This window comes from Phycomyces blakesleeanus (genome assembly GCF_001638985.1).
Source record: "Phycomyces blakesleeanus NRRL 1555(-) unplaced genomic scaffold PHYBLscaffold_14, whole genome shotgun sequence".
NCBI lineage: Eukaryota > Fungi > Mucoromycota > Mucoromycetes > Mucorales > Phycomycetaceae > Phycomyces > Phycomyces blakesleeanus.
The window spans coordinates 1,006,625-1,025,426 of NW_017265147.1; the positions used below are offsets into that span (position 1 = coordinate 1,006,625).

An 18,802-nucleotide genomic window follows, 5' to 3' on the forward strand; every position below is an offset into this window, starting at 1 on the left:
TTGGCACCTTGTAACGAGATCCATTAACTCGTGGATGTGCTTATCACAGCTATATACACAATATTTCTCAAAGCAAAATAAATCATTATATATAAACAGCATACTTTTATAAGCCGGGAGTACATTATGAGTTTATTTATTTCTCTTAAAGATATTGTCTTTATTTAATTTCTTTAGAAGCTTTCTTTTCTTTTTTCGTCTTCTTCTTCTTGATAATATGTATGTTCACGTTGAATATGGATAGAGTAATTAAGGACCTCTTTTTTGTTTAGTTTTTTGTTTGTTTAGTTTTTTCTTTATCTACTTGATATCTTTGTTAAAGATAGCAGAGCTGCTGCTGTTGGTATTAAAATAACCCATTTTGGACTTTTCCTTGTGCTTCAGGCCCAGTCGCTCGATATCAGCAACTACCTTCTCTATATTCTCCTCTGTAATCTTTCTTCTCATCTCTGTAGGGCGCAATGAAGCAGATTTTCCTAAAGGAGAACTCGCATCTGTCTTCCATGACTTTGAAGCCACCTCTCTCGGTTTCTGAAACGCCGCATGGTTCTTGTGAACTATAATCCCATTCACCAAATCAATATCTTTTCTCAACCCCTTTACATAAAAGAAACCGAAAAAATAGCTTACTCTTGAAATAGAACGATTGAATCTCTGCTGGTTTCATAAGACTTGCCAACTGGTTCTGCACTTCCACATCCTGTGCAGAGTTATGCCCATTTGCTGTCCAAATCTGATAGCTGTCACATTGTTGCCGAGAAGATACAGACACACCACACACAGTGTCATCTATACATCCTTCAACTCTTTCACCAATCAATAGCACAAGAAGATCTCTCCAGGCTAGGGGAGATTGTGCCTTAGGAATCTTAAAATTAAATGATCCTCCATATTCATTGCGTGGATCTTCCCTAATGGTTGAATCGATAAATATCTTCCTTAGTATCTTTATCCTAGTCCTTTCTCTGTCACACGCAAACACACACAGCTAAAAAAATTGAGCTACTTACCAGATAGGCTTGATACCTTTACGCATAAAATGTAAGTTGCTCCTAAAACCGAGTTTTTCTGGTCCGTCTATATTGTTGTACACAGACCAGAATTTCTATTAAAAGGATTTTATAAATATTTGTGTGCATTCTGGGACTTTGATAATTCAAAGTTATGGCACACTGTAGCACACAGTATCACAACTGAGCCAAGCCAGGTGAAACCAGAAAGTGCTAATAATACAATAGATAATGAACGAACTGGCCTACCTGTACAGATCCAACTGTGGAAATGACTTGAAGATTGGCTTCATATTCTGTAGGTGGCAAATTAGGGACATATCTATTGTTAAGTATGAAGCCAATTTAGTTCCATTATATCTATACATATATGTATATATATATATATATATATATATCTTCTAATCTCTTTTCTTATAAATCTGTACTTTATGTAAATTTCTTGTTTGATTCACTGGCTTGTGAATATAAGAAACCACGGTATCCGCACTTTACCTATCATACCAAAATGTCCACTCTGTCTGAAGGGTAATCTCTCCTACATTAAGAAGCTCTTCTTTCTTTTGCTGGTCGAGTATCACAATCTCATCCTTGTAAACATAACCGTCCTTGATGACTGGACTTGATGGTGAGATGATTTCGGGTCCTGGTGACTGCAGTCCGCCATTTGAGAGAGAGCGTCGAAGGTCCTGAGTGTCTTGGACTACTGATGATGAGACAAGTCCACCTTCTGAGCTGATCGAGCGTGCTCCTAGTTCTAGAGAGCGGATGGTAGGAGATAACGATGACGGTTGGTGATGGAATGAAGGTGTAGAGCTTCCCATTGCAGCTGATTTAAATTGGAACGCAGACACGGCTGGTGACAATGCCATGTTTGTTTTCACACCAGGACGAAGCACTTTTGCTGCCGCATGGTTCAGAGGCTGCTGGTTCGCAAGATGAACACTGTCATTAGATTTGGAGTCGGTCATCAGGTTTAGAAACTGTAAAGGATTGAGGAGACAGAAAACAGATAAAAGGAAGGTGGGGTTTGAATATCAGGTTGGATGTTCGGCCATGCATTGGCTTTTTGATCCCCGCGTTGTCAAGGGGTAGTGGTGTTAAGAAAAAAGCTTACGATAGATACTTTATCTGTATTTATACACTTCAAGACAAGCTATGTTTTGACAGTGTGCGTTTTTTGTTTGAAGATTACTTCTTGTGGTAGTAAGAATAGTATAGTAATACAAAATAAATAAGTAAATAAATAAATAAATAAATATGCACATTAAAGTCATCAACGCTTTATAAATAGTAGCCCCCATAAATCAAAAAAAAAAAAGTATATAAGTAGCAGGTTATCCTAAACTTCAGGAACCAGGTTCTTTTCATTTTCTAAACTGCTCAAAATGACACTCCTCAACAACCAGGTCTATGAGTATCTTTTGAACATACAAGTCAAGGCTCTAAATTCCGATATCCTGATCGTCCTATTAGCAAGTTTCTTCTGGACTCAAAAGTCAATAGTGATTACTTACGATTTTATGTATTTATTTATTATTGCAGTGTTCAGGGCTTGTATCAAAGCCTGACCACAAGAAAGATTTTCAGTTTTTAGCAAGTAGACATCTTGAATCATTTGCGACAAATGAAGAAAAGTCAAAGTGGGCAAAAATTATGCGCTCAGCTATCACGAAATCTCTTATTTTTCAAGGCTTTCCGACTGTAAGTATATAGCTCTATTATGTATAAACAGCCTTGTTTTAGTTTTATTTTTTATATTAAATAAAGTGCATTCACAAGATTATCAACGCATCTAGTGATCTTTACGAGATTTTGACACCCGAAGTCAAAGCTATACTCAAAACTGAAGTCGACATGTATGTATACATACGAGTGGCAATTCTTCTCTTCTGTACAGACTATAATGTGTAAAATTATTTAGATACTATCGTAACGATACAACTATGGAAGAATTATATGAAAAAGGCTACGGTGTATTCAAAAATGTTTACAAGGAACGCAGTAATAGTGTGGCTACCTACATGACAGAACAGAACCATGATTTATTTAATCACTGCCTCTACATGTACGCGGTAGTTATTGGCAACTACACCCACTTGTCTGTGCTCGAAACCCATTATGTAATGGTACTCAATTTATTACTCAAAGAAACAAATGTACAGGCAAGTTTAACTTCCATTTTCTTTTTGAGATTTGGGCTACTAAAGTTATTTTACTTACAGCTAGAAAACCATTTGAAAAATTTTATTGATCTTGGAGGCACTGAAGAAGAATTAAAAGATATCAATACTATTGTTGAAGCTATTAAAGCACTTTAAAGTATCAACATACAAATGTGTATATCTAGACAATTTACTAAGCTAGGATTACGGGTGACATATTTTAATATCACTCTCTCATTCTCAAAAAATAGATAATAAATAAATATATGCTATTGGAAAAAAAATAATCAACTCTAGCCTGCGAACTATAGTGTTTGGTCTTAAGCAGACTCTTGTGAGAAAATGTATTTCTCGAGGTACTCTCTAGTCTTAACCGGATCGTTGGAGTCCATACTATTAGGTACACATTAATTAACATTATATTCTCCAGTTTGAGTAATTTACGTATCTAAAGAAATAATCCACTCACTGTGCAAGTCCCTTGAATATGTATTCATCATGCTCTATGTCGAAGAATCGAGGTTTCCAAGGAATACCATGCTCTTCGCGCTCTTTTGTAGCTTGTCTCTGCTCATCTTCTATAAACGTTTTTTCTTCTGTGGCCTTATCCATATCACGACTTTGGATTGCTGCTGTCAAAGCACTCCAGAGACTAAAGCACAGTCCATATTAAAAGCCTGTGATTTTACCTCTATTTCACCAATAAACTCACCGTCTGGATTCAAGCCTCTCCTGGTCAGTTTCTGGTGGAACAGATTTGGGAAATAATGTCGCGGTTTTTACATCAAAGAACGGCTTCTTGACATTGGTCTAAGTGAATTTCCTTATTAGTCTAATACATCTATTAAGCTTTTTCTTTTGTTTAGGTGGTCAAAACTCACTTTGCAGTACTTGATCATAGTTTCATTTGACCATTGACCTGTGATTTCGCATAATAACTCTTGGGTGCTTTCCTTCTTGATCTTTCCTACAACTGAATTCCATTGGCCCGAGAAAAACCCCTATTTTTTTTTTCATATGAAGATATAAATATTTTTCTCCGTATCATTCATTATTTATATATATAAATATATAAATATATACTCCAGCTACAAATTTCTCTTACTTTGGTCTTGAATTCTAATTCGCAGATCAGATCGCTCGTGATACACCGAACTGTTGAGGTGTCACCCAGTTCCATTGTCATTGTTCCAAATCTGGTCGAAACAGAGCCATGAACTCAAACTTCTCCTATCTGCCTTTATGTAATGACCCGGAACTTACAAGATTCCTCGTGCGTAGACATTAGGCATCCTTATATCATATCTCTCGTTAAAACGCTTCTCAAGAATCAACTGAGTATCTCCTTGCATAAGTGTAGCCACACTGTTGCCAAGAAATCTAGATTTAGGCTTAATATCACCAGTAACTGTGATGTGGTGCTCGGGACAGGTGTAAAAATAAGAAGAAACCGGAGGATGATGAGAAACCTGCTCGGAAAGGTAAAAACCTTCTGTACCGTCCTCGTAAGAGTAACGACAACGGAAGAATTCTCCCAATACGGGGTTGTAAGGCTTCTTCACACCCTATATATACACAACATATCATACCATACCATATTAACCCTTTAAAGATACAACCAAAACCAAAAAAATATCTTGATTAAATACTAACCCTTGGTCTGATATGCCATCCAGAGAGAAAATAACGAACGACAGCAATAAAGCGCTCGAGTGGATCGTCAATTTCATTGGCACTGACAAAGAAGAAGTGTTAATAAACAGCCCTATAAAACTGGTTCATACAGTAAAGATAAACTTACTTTAGAATAAGATTGGGATGGGACATGAAATCTGTTATGCGCTCTACCATACTACGCGATTCCAGCACAAATGTAGGTAAAGTAACCCGATGCTTTTTATGGATTACCGTAGATCAGAAAAATACATTTCAAACTGATTAAGGGTTCTTACAAGATCCATGCCTTTCGTCAATTGTGAGGCAATTCCGAGGAGGATGTTGCGAGAACCATCGTCAACATCTTCACTGCAGACCGAATAGTTGATGGGCTGGGATGACATTAGAGTTTGTATATGGTAAAGAACGTGAAGGCAAGAGTACTGGCCATAAAAGGGTTATAGTCGCACACGTCATCATTCTCTTTCAGTGCAGATCCAAACCCCAACGCAGACCCAACCAAGATGTTCTTCCTCTTTCTCACTTTCTTTATATATAAAAAGAAATTTCCCGAGACAGTATAGAGTATAGCTTGATCAAGCAATATATTATAGTCAATATATCCAATTGCAAGGCTGCGAGCTAGAAAAATAAGGTCTCCATTCTATTAGGATATGTATGCCATAGCCCCACGGTAAGAGACCGATTTACTGTTCCCACAGGCGCCTTGAATTTGTTTAAACACATCGTCAGTGAGATAGGTATGTAGCTCAAGTGTCACAATGAAATTTTCTCAACCAAAAATGTCCGCACAAGGTGAATAGATATAGACGAAAAATAAAAATCCAAAGCAAAGAATATAATTCAAAAAATGCACAAAAAGAGAATATAAAGCAATGTAACAAATATTAAATACCATCTAAAGACAGGTGCATTTGGTTATGTTTTGTTATATAAAAGTTATTCAAATTCCAAAGGTAACACAAGAGTTAAAAACATCTCTTAACCCGGTAAAGAGAGAAAGAGAGTTATTTTTGATCCGACTTAAATCGAATGCGGTGTATTTATTTCCGCCTCCAGGACTTTGTTTAATACAAGATATGCGTTATAAACCATTCACAAGCTTTACTATCGATTCAATTTTGCTTAAAGCCTAAAGCTCACAAAAAAAAAGAATGTACGACAGTAAATCGAATACACATCATAATCATTCTGGTAGTACAGATCTCTTAATGCACCAAAACAAGCGAGTATTAAAATACCTGGCTTTTATAAGGATATGAAGACAAATTTGGCATAAAATTCGATATTTCTCAAACTCACTTTAGACTTCAATATTTTTTTCAGAACGACTACCGATTGGTTATTCTCTAAATAATATATATACTTACCAGAGTCTTTTCTATTTTAGCTACAAGCTCAAATTTTATTAGCTTATATAGTGCAAGAATTATAGATATTTGAGAAATACCAAACAACTTTGATAGTTATCTCTTGCTACCCAATATATACATTTATTTCCAAATTTAAAGCGAAAATATTTAAAAGTAAAAAGAGTATAACGAAAAGACGATATATTTTGTCTACTACGCTTGTAGAAATTGGGATTTCGAAATGATATATACTTATATTATGAGTTTTCAAATACAATCGAGTAATTTGATATTTTTTGAGTGTATAGTGCAACTACCTAAAATCTTATTCTTTTAGTATCCCTGTAAAAGTATTATTATTATTTTTGGATTGTTGTGAGTATGTTGGCTGTGAAGTATGTGGCTAAGAATAATTATATATTACTGATTATCACTTTTGAGCAATTCTATTTATGTATTGATTTTTTGGTATATTCGTCTGCTCTATACGGCTCAATATTGTTTCAAAATAAAGATTTATTCTAATAATTCCAACTATTCTTTATAACTTCAATAAATACTCTCTGACAATTCACGCCTACCTATTATGTATTTGAGGTTTTATTAAAAAAATAATAATTCGCCCAGTACCCCTTACCAGATCATTTTCTAATATTTCCTCTCAATATTTTCCTTTTGCCTACTTGGGTACCCACAAACATAATACATTCGGATATTACACAATACTTATAACAGCAACATTAGAAAATACTCAAACGTGTGGTGTTTGTAAACTTGCTCATCAACAATAAGAGGCTTCAATTCAGCCACACTCCAGTTCATATAAATTTATTTGCGTCCAGATGTTTGTTAAGTGTTCTTTAAAAGTAGCTTTACTCATCTCTCTATGAACTCAATTTAATCTCTTTCTTTTACCAAAGCCCAGATATTGATTTTATAATAAAATCTACAACCTTGACATGCCAGAATACCTTTTATAATCATGAAGAGTTCTAGGCTTTTTATTCCTCAATAATACGGCAGATAATGTAACTTATAGGCTCTTCAAATTAGTCGTTGCATAATTAATCACTCTACCATCAAGGATTCTAATCTATACACAGTTTCCTAAAATATAAAGCTTTCAGTAGTATATATAACTATAAATATTGTTGTCTGAGCATACTCTTAAAATTACCCTTGATATTAATTATTAGCAAGTAATAAAATAAAAAAATACTGGTGCATTGCGAAAAGCAAAAATATCAAATGCTATTGAATGTTGCATGTACATTATATTGTTCTGATGATGAGCTATGTTTTGGCTTAGAATTCCTACACCTCTCACTTTAATTTATACACAAGTATTTGGATATCTTTCAAAACGACTTTCTCATGGCAATCATTCTTGAGCTTATTAAAAACTCTAATTTGTGTATCAAAATACATAGGCTTGTGTAGGTTATTATTCTTCAGCCTTTAAATAGTCAGTATATGTTTAAATAAGTTTTCTGAGTCATTCAAGAGCCGTTTTTTGTAGTATTTATAATATACTTTTGGTTAAATCCTTTCAATATTTCAATAAAGCAAAAGCAAAAGCAAAAGCAAAAGCAAAAACAATGTTGTTGTATTATAACTATATTTTATTTTCTGTCGTCTTTCAAAATAATATTGGGCACACTTTGAATCGATGAGCATCTTTATTTTTAAAATTCAAAGCCTTTACATTTCATCTCAAGCCCATTGGAATAGTATATAAGCATTGGTGCTGTTAACTAATCCCAAGCTCCCTCCAGTAAGAGTAGTAAATATATCTCTCTTTTTATCCTTCACCCCCTTCAATCTCTCTTTATCTCAACGTACATCTTCTACGGCTATTCACGTTTATATAATGTCTCAAAAAAAATTACAGTTTATTCTATGTATTGTATTATTGATCAGTGTACCTAAATGCTGTGCTCCACCAATTCAGCAAGACAACGATTTTCTCACCAGTAAATTACCTATAACATCGATATTGCGGACCGTCCTACTCGGCTATTTGACTCACATCGTAACGATTCGACCTAGAACAGGAATTACTGATATTCCTACCTTTTATCGACGTATTCTGGCTTTAATATGGCCTTGCGGTGGAATAGGGCTAGCAACAGGATCTATATATAAGTCATTGTTTGGAGATAGAATACTCGGAATCCGCGAATACAAGCCCTTTTTTAAAAGCTACGAAAAAGGAAAAATAGACAAGGAAGATAATAAAAAAGAAAATAGCGACGTCGAGACAAGGGACAAAGGAAATGATGACGAAAATACAAACGAGGCTGATAGAATTTCTCAAACTCAGGTGGATTCAGCTTCAGTGGGCTTGTTAACTGTGCCCAGCATATCTACATCAGAGTGCGAGAAAGATAATAAAGAAGCCATCAAGACTTCTGAATTAAACGAGCTTCATTCGGAGGCCTCCAAGCTAAGAGATCAATTAGTCGAATATTTTAAGAAAGAAAAGTATTCACTTAAAGAAAACGACAATACACCATACCTTGCAGCCTTTCTACATATACTTGGTCCTAAAAATGCAAAAAAAATAAAGCACTGTATTCTGAACGACTCTTTAGTTATCGGTTTCAACAGTAGTGATAGGTTGATAGGCAGTGATGCATCCTGTGAGACTGAGGAAATTACTGTTATTGGCCCGGGTGCAGCTTGTAAATACCAAAGAGCAGTTAAGCCCAAAGATGCCCGTTACATGACTGTCGATATGATAAATCAACTTGAAACCGCATATAATATGGATGACACCTCATACGTTGAAATATTTGTTACAGCCGGACAGCTATTTTATACCACAATTGAATGCATGGATCTAGACGGAGACAGATGGGCCAAGGTTATCATTATTATATACACTACAATGTCAATTCTCCAGACCCTTTCTCTCATAATGTTGCATAAACAAATGTCAGCCTTTAGTATCAAGGAAGATGAAGATGAAAAAATCCGGAATGATGACGGCGACTCTACTTCAACTGAAGGCGAAGATGAAAAAACACTGCCTAATCATGAAGACTCTGTTTCAACCGAAGACGAGGATAAAAAAACTCAACCTAATGACGGCGACTCCACCTCAGTTGAAGACGGTAGAAAACACTTTGAGCTATCTACTGATATTCTTGATCATGAAGATGTTTCCATTTCTTCTATGTTTATTGGATCAGCGGCATCCCTTTTAATTGGTATATGGGCCGATTATAATAGTCATAGTGTAACGGAATGGCTTGTACTATCCTGGATTATTAGTCCTTTTATTATTACTCTTATTATTTTTACTGCGGTTATTATTGATAACGATATATTAGGTATACTATTAATTATTATAACTGTTATAGCTAGTGTTTGCGTCATTGGATGTCTTATTGGAGCCACAATTATCGGATATTTACCAAAATAATATTATACTTCATCTTGCATTTTTTAATATCATAATTTGTACTTTTGCTATTAATTATTATCATTTTGTTATAAAAAGGCAAATACATGCATACATACGTTATTGCAAGATATTATAATGAATTAATGTACATTGGAGCCTAGGAAAGTAAGATTTCCTATGTGAAGATATAGATAGGCCACTAATCAATTATAGTAATGGCAGCCTGTAATATACATGTATGAGAAAAGAAGATTCAAGCCAAAAAAATCCAAGGTTTATTGGGCTAAATTTTGACACTTTAAATTTTGAGAAACTTGTTAAAAAGATATCAGGGAGGTTTGTGCAATTTTGTTTTACCAATCTCTTTTCCAATGTACTAAGAGCATCCACAATCGTTTGTGTAAATTGGCCAAAAAATTTAGATTTCTTCATCTCCAGCGGTTTGTCCAGATAAATGTTTTAACGAGAAATTTTAGACAATTATTTAACAGATATCTAAATTTGGCGCTTCATTAAAAAACATTTGAGCAATAAAAAAGATGCGACTTCAGATTTAGATAAACCGCTGTGGGTGGTCTAAATTATCCCATTTAAATGTGTGTTTTTGGTTCGACTTGAATATTTTAATTACACAAACCGCCGTGGATGCTCTTATTAATTGCAGAATCTGTAATGGAGTGCATAATACACTCTTTCCGGAAATTATTGGTGCAAAAAGGGAATGCACCAAAAAAGATGAATTAAGCAGAGAAATGGTAGAAAATTGGACCAGATTGATTTTTATTTTTGCACCAATAATTTCCGGAAAGAGTATATATATATAATTCAAATAATTAAATTTTAAAGAATGTCATAAAAGAAGTCATGTTAATATAATATTTACATCTTTAAAAGTATATTTTTAGCATATTTTATTTCTACATCTTCCTTTAAATATGTCGTTATCTTAGCAGTTTAAAATAATGGAAGCTTATTAGCTAAAAGTGCTTTGGAAAACCCAAATTGGGCTTCCAAGATTTTTGGAAAAGGTGCCCTTTTTACAATTTTTTTTGGAAGTATGAAACAAACTATTCCTTTTTAGGCGGGCAATTTATTTTTTAATTTTGTTACAGAATTTGCACAAACCTCCCTTTTAGTCTTTTCCTTGGACTTTTCTTTAGACTTAGTCTTGGGTGTAAGCTTCTTATCCAAATGCTTCTCGATATCGCGCTTCTTTGCCTTTTCGAATCTCTTGAATCGTCGATGATCCTTATTACGAGCTTCGTCTGTACGATATCTATATCGTACCCAAAATAAAAATATAGAAATCAATAAAAAGAATTATTCCAATAAACAACAACAAAGAAAATATCGCTTACGGTGCAAGTGCCTTTAGGCCAACATATTTGTTGAGTTCCGCATCATCAGCCAGCAGGATCTCTTCTGCTGTGAGACCAAAGTCCTCGGGCTCGGTATGTGTGTATTTGAAGCGAGTGGGCAAGTCACCACCAATGACATCCTCAAAACCAAGTGATTCATATTCTTCCATAAGGCGTTTGTATTCTTCCTGGGCCTGTCTCTTGCGAGCAGGTAAGCTTTCTTCTTCTTCTTCAGCGGCGCCATCACGCTTTCGCTTCTTGCTATCTTTTTTGTAAGAAGGACCGTCAGGTAAATAATCCGCATCCATCATAAGATCATCATCATCATTGTTGTTATTTGATCCTCTCCCACTTGTTGCTGCTGCTTCTTGTTCGGCATTAAACTCTTCTCCAAGATCATCATCCCAGACTGGTTTTTCGTTGTCTTCACCCTCGTAGTAATCTTCATTGAAGACATTGTTCATCTGAGCATCCCAAGCATCGGGGTCAAAGTCACCTTCCATATCAATCTTTTCAAGATCAAGATCTAAGAGTCCAAATATTTATAATTAATTAATACAAAGAAAAGTATGTATTTTTTTTTTAAAAAAACTATTTAGATACTTGCCATCATTTCCAGTGATTTTTCTGATTTCTTCAAGACGTGCTTGAATTTCCTTGATCTTTTGGTTCTTGAGCTGTTTCAATTCGTTGACCTTGTTCAACTTTTCGGCTTCCTTCTTGGCCTTCTTTCTCTCTCTTTCTCTCTTACGCTTGCTCTCTTTGCGACGCAAAGTGCCCTCTACATTACGGGAGTGACCAATGATCTGAAGAGCACCTTCTTCTTCGAAGCGGAAGTTATACTTGCTCTCGAATCGATCTACTTGATCCAAATATTCCTCGTCAGCTTCATTATCGTCGAGTTCGGGAATAGGGTCTTCTTCATAAGTAGGTTGGTTGCCATGTTTTTTCTCTACCCATCCTCTGTTTAGTACATAACTAAAAAAAATGATAATATCATTAGTAAATATAAAGTGTGGCATTTATACGTTAATTTCAATTTATAGGTACATAATACGTATACGGCCTATGTTTATATATAGGTACTACACTTACTCGATCAAAAATGCATCATCTTTGTTCATGTTGGGGTTGTTCTTGTAGTTTTTCCACTCCTTGAATACTTCTGAAGAAGCTTCATCGCTCTAAAAGCAAAAACAAAACAAAAACAATCAATCGGTAAATAGCCAGTCAAACAATTATTTACCTTTATGAAATATCTACACAACACTTACAGCCATGTTTTGCAACAAAAAGTTCTTGTACTCTTCCTCTTCCGCTTCTTGTTCTTCTTTAGATTTTTCCTTCTTCATCAAGAACCCACCCTTGTCTTCCTCATCATCATTGTCGTCGTCGTCATCGTCGTCAACAGCAGCCATCTTGAATTCCTCTTTGATCTTTGCCTGTTCTTCGTTGTGTGTCAGATGCTTCGGTGCGTCTTCATCGTCAATGCGTTCTTCTTCGTCATAGTAACCGCCGTGTTTCAACAGAGTTTCACGTTCGTAATCTTTGAGGGTCACTTTCTTGCCAGAATTTTTCAATTCCTTCTGCTGCTTTTCCCACTCCTTGTTGGCTTTGTCGATTTGTTCCTGCTCAAAGAACTTTGCAGAGGAGTCGTAGACACGAGGATCCTTTTTCTGGATCGCAGCAATTGTGCGGAAGATTTGAGAATCCAGGGCAGGTGTCAATAGTGCGGCATGTTCGTCTTCTTCTTCGTCGCTTTCGTCACTTTCGTCGCTTTCCTCTTCTTCTTTGTCAGATCCCGATGGACTAGCTTCAGATTCTATTGAATGTAGATGTGTAAATCTCTATTTCTATAATCTCGAATCAAATTAACTGGATTTTTTTTTCTTTCTTCTTCTTCGTTGGTTTTTGTACCTTGTTTATCTTTCTCGGCCTCACGCACTAGTTTATGGAAAAGATGTGATATTTAGATGAGTAAAAAGGAGGAACAAAAAAAAGTATAAATAAAAGCTGAATATTTTTTGCGAGTATATAATTTATTGTTCTGCTTCTTCGTTTATTATATTTTTATCAAAGTTTATATAGATGGTAAATGAATTAAAGAAGGAATCCAATTTACAGATAGCAGGAAGTTCGTATTCGTCTTTGTCCTGGTCTCTTTCGCGAATCAGAACAGGGAACTTTTCGTCACTCATTGTGGTTGATGAAATCTGATTTTTACACAAATATTAAAGAAAAATAAAAAAATAAAAAAATAAAAATCCAAAAGTCATGCAAAAAAAAAGAAATGAAATGGTCACCTATAATGTGACTGCTTACTTCAAATTAACTTGACCGAGCCACATACTTGGAACATATAAGCATATACATATGTTTGTATATACGAACGTTATAAAATAATCATTTGGGTAACAATCAAGATAGTATATATACACAGGGCTTTTATTATTTTCTTCCTCCTATCCTTTATGTTTTTTTTTAGTGTGCTTTTCGTTTGTAATGTTCAAGCTTAATTAAACTTTCATTAAATAATGATTATTATTGGCTAATGATTTAAATACAGTTAATATCAATTTAAATGTAAGATAAAATGAAATAAATTAAAAATCTGAAACTATTGAAACACCCTTTTAAGAAAAAAATAATAATAATTTTTACCTATTATTATTTTTGAAACAAAGGAATGTACCAAACACCAAAATCTATGCAATTTGATGAAACAAAGGCTCTGCATAATTTCTGCTATGTATATATTCTCCACTAATTAATTAATACTTTTTATATATAAAATAAATAAATAAATAAACATATGAATCCAAACACTATATATACTCATAATCATACAAAAGTTAAAATGTTATATGAGATCAAAAAGGAATTAAACTACATAAAAGACAAAATGGATATTAAAGATATTATCTAGACAGCTGACAAGCAGTATGTTCTTATCCATTATTTCTGTTATCGATTGTTTCAAAAAAAAATATGAAATGTATGGTGCAAATGACGATAAGTATTAATTATTATTACCATTATTTCTTTTACAAAAAATTGAAAAAAAAATAGTGATGATAATTCAAACGATTTTGAGTTTTTTTTTTCAAGTTTCTGTGAATAGCAATTGTACAAATTACATATCTACCCAAATGAGTAATGCTTATGTTGTGCAAAGAGAAGAAAAATAAGTAGAGAAAGAAAGGAACAAAACAAAACAAAACATATTTTACTCTAATCATTTTGTCAAGATGCTTCACACACCCTCTTTCCTCTCCCCCTTTAGCTTCATCCTCAGCTTAACTAAGTTTAGTTATGCTTGGTTGGAAGAATTGCTATTTCCACCTGTTTGCTTTTCCTTTTGGTTAAATAAATAGATAGACGATGTTTTTAAATCGTTGAAAATAATAAGATTGCAATTACAAAATCAAGATTGTAATCATCGCATGGCCTTTGATTGTTAATATTATTATTAATATTTTGTATTCTTTTTTAACGTTATTTGTTTGTAACATCTGAACTTTATTGGAGTGAAATGGTTTGAGATCAGTGATCTCAACCCTTTACAAAATTCTCCCACAAAAGCTTTTTATTCTGTGTCAGCCAGTACAGGAACCATCTTGGGTTAGACATGAGCTGTCTTTAATATTATATAATTTTATTCTTAATATTTCTCTTTCTTTCTTTTTATAAAAAGGATAGAGAGAGTAAGCTTCGAAGCACAAGCTATTTGAATATGATCCAGTATTAGACGCTTGGTGGACATGGATCTATTGTACTAATGATGTCAATTACAAGAAGCAAAGAGAATAAGAAGAGTCAAAAGAAGATAAACACGTCATGTACATGTGCCTTTACGTGTGTGTGTGTGTGTGTGTGTGTGTATTTGTGGGGAGAGGTCGTTGTCTTATTCTTTTTCTATTCTTTCTTTTTTTGGTTAAGTGAAGAGCCGAAGCGTGTGAAAAATTATGTCAAAAATAAAAGGACAGAAAAAGAGAGTAAGAAATAAAGAAAAGGAAAGAAGGTAATGTAGACTTGGATATCTTCATGATTTAAAGCTTGGAAATGGTATAAATTTCTTATATAGCCATAGATAAACATGTATACACATATACATACACGCGGCACACGTACGCGTAATAATGTATACTTCTTCTAGTTATTTGTTGTTCGATTTCTTTAAAGAGGTATGTAACAACAAAAACCAAAAAGGAAAATGTAGGTAGATATGTAGATAGATAGAAAGATGGAAACATAGATAGATATATAGAATGATGTGTGTAGAGTACAAGTCACAAAAAATATCTTTCTAGAAAGTGTTTGATTCAAGCTGTTTCAAAAAAAAAGAAAGAAATTTCAATTCATTAATAATTTTTATTTATTTATTTAGTTTCTTTTTGATTTCATTACAGCAGTAATTATTGCATTCATCAAGAATTTAGTTATTAGGGGTTGATTCCAGTAGGTGGCTCCTTTTGTCAAGAGGTGGTATATAAATATAGACTGATGCCAACATCTCTTGATGCCTTTGGAGACAATTGACAAACAATTCTCCAGATTCTATGTAGGAGTAAAGCATAAAAAGGTTAATTGTCAAGGAGAGATAGATAAATAGGCTGGAATGCAAACTGACTAAGCAGACCAACAGTTAAATGTAGGTTTCTATGTTAATATACATATATTAACATTCATACTTAATAAGACTAGGGAGTATGGATTTCTTTGTTTCTTTGAACTTAAAAATTTATTCCTGCCATGCAATAGACTCTTTTATTATTTTAAGAAGAGCAGAGCAGAACAGAATATAATATAATATAATGACTGACCACTATTGTTATTATTCTTATTGCTATAAAAATATCAAAACAATTGGGTTGTCAAGATTGAATGATTGGAATAAACATGGTCTGTATTTAAAGAAGAAGAAGAAGACGAAGACGAAGATGGGTTTAAAGAGGTTTCATTCTATTCAGCAACATTAGAATATAACTACTTTTGTTTCTTAGTTTATAAACAAGTTTTGCCGAACTAAACCATGTCATTTTACAGATATTCTTGTTAGATATATGTGTCTATGTATGCAGATGTGTTTGGGTGTTTGAATTCATATTAAGTACATTCTAATATAATGTTCTTCTATGAAATAAAATACAAGCAAACCAAAGAAAAATATAATGCAAGAAATGTTCTGAAATGAAATAGGGTTTGTGGTTCATCCAGTACCAGCAATTACTAAAAGAAGAAAAGAAAATAAAGTCTTACATCTACATAAATACATACATACATGTACGTCTTGTGGCATCGACCACATATGCTATGAATGGAATGAACATTCTACTTCACCGAGACTCTAGACATTATCCAGCCTTTAAAGACATCTATTATACCTTTCTTCAAAATAATAACCATTAGTCAATAGTCAAGCTACACATCAAATTTCTCTCTCTATATCTCTCTGTAATACAAAGTCGAAACGTAAATAAATAAATAAACGAGTAAATAGAATACACATATAATATTCTTCTTTATGAGTATTTCATAAAATGTGACTTTCACTCTATTGTTTTTGACATGACTTTTTTTTTTTTGGTTTTTGGTTTTCTTTCTTTCGTTCTTTCTACATCGTTATATCTCTATCTATCAATACACCGAATCAAATCAATAGTAATAGGAACAATATGATAGCTCAACTGGCAAGTACCGATCAAAGCTTTATTGAAGCCTGGCTGTCCGTTCTAGTCTCTTCTGGGGCATGTATTGTGGGTGGTATGAAGATAAATACATACATACATACACACCTTTCTATATCTTGATCTATCTTGATCTATGTCTATTTCTCGTTCTCGTTCTCTGTTTGTGCGGCGGGTGAGTGCCTGCACAAAGAGTGAGTTAGAGAGATGGCTAGATAGAGAAAGAGAAAATGAATAGAGGAACAGAGGGGAAAATGAAGTGTTTTCTTTATATTAGACTTTTCTCTTACTCTTACACACACACACACATATATATATATATAAATGAATGTATGAATTGAATGAACATGTTCAATGTAATCATGCCAATGTCAATTCATTATACGTCTATTACAATTTCTACCTCTCACACCGTATGCATATTTGTGCTCTGAACCAATCTATCTATCTATTGGTCTTGTAGCTTCGATTGTATTTGTGGACAACTTTTGGCCGGCCTCGCACCCATCTGTTCTTAATAACCCCAGTTTTCTGTCGGCTGCTTTGGCATTAGCCTCGGGTGTTCTCTTGTTTTCTTCTCTGTCAACCTTACTGCCGGCCTCTCGTGCTCATCTCAAGAATGATTTTTTTGTGTACGCGAGTTATTTCCTAGGTGTCTGCCTGACCTTGACACTTACGTACGTCATTCAGTTTATTGCACCGGATGCAATTCATTCTTGCCATGGTGAGACAGACAGCAAGGCTAATGAGGAAACTGGTCTGAATGGATCGCATTCGAACACAAGAACTAAGAGCCAAAAGATAAAGTCAGGTGGCACTTATGGAATAATGACGACTGAGATTATATCACAGCAACAAGAGCGAGAAGAAGAAGAAGAAGAAGAAGAAGAAGAAGAAGAAGAAGAAGATGAACAAAAGATGGCGCGTGAATATTTTACAACTGGGATACAAACAGCTACGGCTATTGTGGTGCACAAGTTTCCAGAGGGGTTGATTATGTTTGTATCTAGTCAAGCATCTCCTCAACTGGGGTTGAATGTTGCGATTGCGGTCTGTATTCATAATCTGATCGAGGGGTTTATGATTGCCTTGCCTCTCTATCTTGCCACCCAATCTCGCCGGTCTGCATTCGGATATGCAGCACTCTTGGGTGGACTATCACAACCGATCGGAGCACTGGTGGGAATGATGGCCATCCATGGTGTGAATGAGGAAAAGGAAGATTGTGTTTTTGGGATAATTTTTGGGGTTGTGAGTGGGATGATGTCGTTTATTGCAGTTCAAGTAAGTAAATTAAATTAAGGTAAATTAAAGTAAATTAAATTATATAAAAATAAAAATAAAGTAGAACACACCCTATTCATACATTTTGTTACTTGATTTTATTTTATTTTATTTTTTTTGAAATACATAAAAATTATAATAATAATAATAATAGTAAGAATTTTTATTCAATAATTCAATCAGACAAATCATTCATAAAACTAATATACAACTCACATGTATATTAAGAATATTACTGTTACTGTTACTGTTATTTATCTACAATTTACCTACAATTTCCTTTTTAATATATTTAGAGTATGCTGCCACAGGCTATCAAACTAGACACAGATCACCGTTTTGTTGCGCCTTTTTTCTTTATCGGTATCTTTTTGATCGGTTTAGCTTCGTTGCTCAAGACAGCATCAACACCAGCAGCGGGATGACCCTTATTTTTTGTGGTCCTGCATTGGTCATTATTATAAATTGGATTGTTATTTTCTTACATATTTTGTTGTTGTTGTTGTTATCACTGTAGATTCTTACACCAATACATACACACAATTACATAGTTACATAATTAGATAGATAATAGTCATCATAGTAAAATTACAGCCTTATTTACTTATTCACTATTATTGTTATTTGGTAATAAAATAAGAATATACTTCATGTAAAATATGAAAGAAAAAGTGCAATATTTTCTGTTGTTGTTTTTTGTTGTTTTTTCTTTTGATTGAAACAAGTAAATAGTAGCACTAGTCCAATATTAGACTCAAAAGCAGTAGTGGTTAGTCGTACTAACAGTAAAAGTATATAGTAGAGTTAAAAGATCAAGAAACGCCCCTCACCCTCTTTTTTTATATATAAATAAATAAAGA

At 34.0% G+C, this 18,802-nt stretch overlaps 5 protein-coding genes across 5 annotated transcripts; 3 read left to right on the top strand and 2 right to left on the bottom strand.

The window, feature by feature from the left end:
• Positions 1-577: 577 nt before the first annotated feature.
• Positions 578-1,105, bottom strand: PHYBLDRAFT_25471 (hypothetical protein; the record flags this gene model as incomplete). The annotated part of the gene is made up of 2 exons (XM_018439871.1): positions 578-911; positions 1,011-1,105. Coding segments are annotated over 2 exons (429 nt in total), but the record flags the coding sequence as incomplete, so codon positions are not given.
• A 1,293-nt stretch (positions 1,106-2,398) lies between these two features.
• PHYBLDRAFT_147141 (hypothetical protein) lies at positions 2,399-3,331 on the top strand (the record flags this gene model as incomplete). Its single annotated transcript, XM_018431804.1, has 5 exons — positions 2,399-2,476; positions 2,556-2,714; positions 2,781-2,869; positions 2,935-3,139; positions 3,236-3,331. 5 exons carry the CDS (start codon positions 2,399-2,401, stop codon positions 3,329-3,331), a joined length of 627 nt encoding a protein of 208 aa, XP_018290204.1.
• Positions 3,332-3,640: 309 nt separating this feature from the next.
• PHYBLDRAFT_114092 (hypothetical protein) lies at positions 3,641-5,235 on the bottom strand (the record flags this gene model as incomplete). Its single annotated transcript, XM_018428369.1, has 8 exons — positions 3,641-3,827; positions 3,888-3,985; positions 4,057-4,176; positions 4,281-4,371; positions 4,439-4,740; positions 4,829-4,910; positions 4,977-5,068; positions 5,128-5,235. The coding sequence occupies 8 exons, from the start codon at positions 5,233-5,235 to the stop codon at positions 3,641-3,643; spliced, it is 1,080 nt and encodes a 359-aa protein (XP_018290205.1).
• A 2,839-nt stretch (positions 5,236-8,074) lies between these two features.
• On the top strand, positions 8,075-9,631 carry PHYBLDRAFT_147143 (hypothetical protein; the record flags this gene model as incomplete). The annotated part of the gene is made up of 2 exons (XM_018431805.1): positions 8,075-9,416; positions 9,570-9,631. 2 exons carry the CDS (start codon positions 8,075-8,077, stop codon positions 9,629-9,631), a joined length of 1,404 nt encoding a protein of 467 aa, XP_018290206.1.
• A 7,015-nt stretch (positions 9,632-16,646) lies between these two features.
• PHYBLDRAFT_170063 (hypothetical protein) lies at positions 16,647-18,367 on the top strand (the record flags this gene model as incomplete). The annotated part of the gene is made up of 3 exons (XM_018436239.1): positions 16,647-16,734; positions 17,122-17,942; positions 18,239-18,367. The coding sequence occupies 3 exons, from the start codon at positions 16,647-16,649 to the stop codon at positions 18,365-18,367; spliced, it is 1,038 nt and encodes a 345-aa protein (XP_018290207.1).
• Positions 18,368-18,802: the final 435 nt, after the last annotated feature.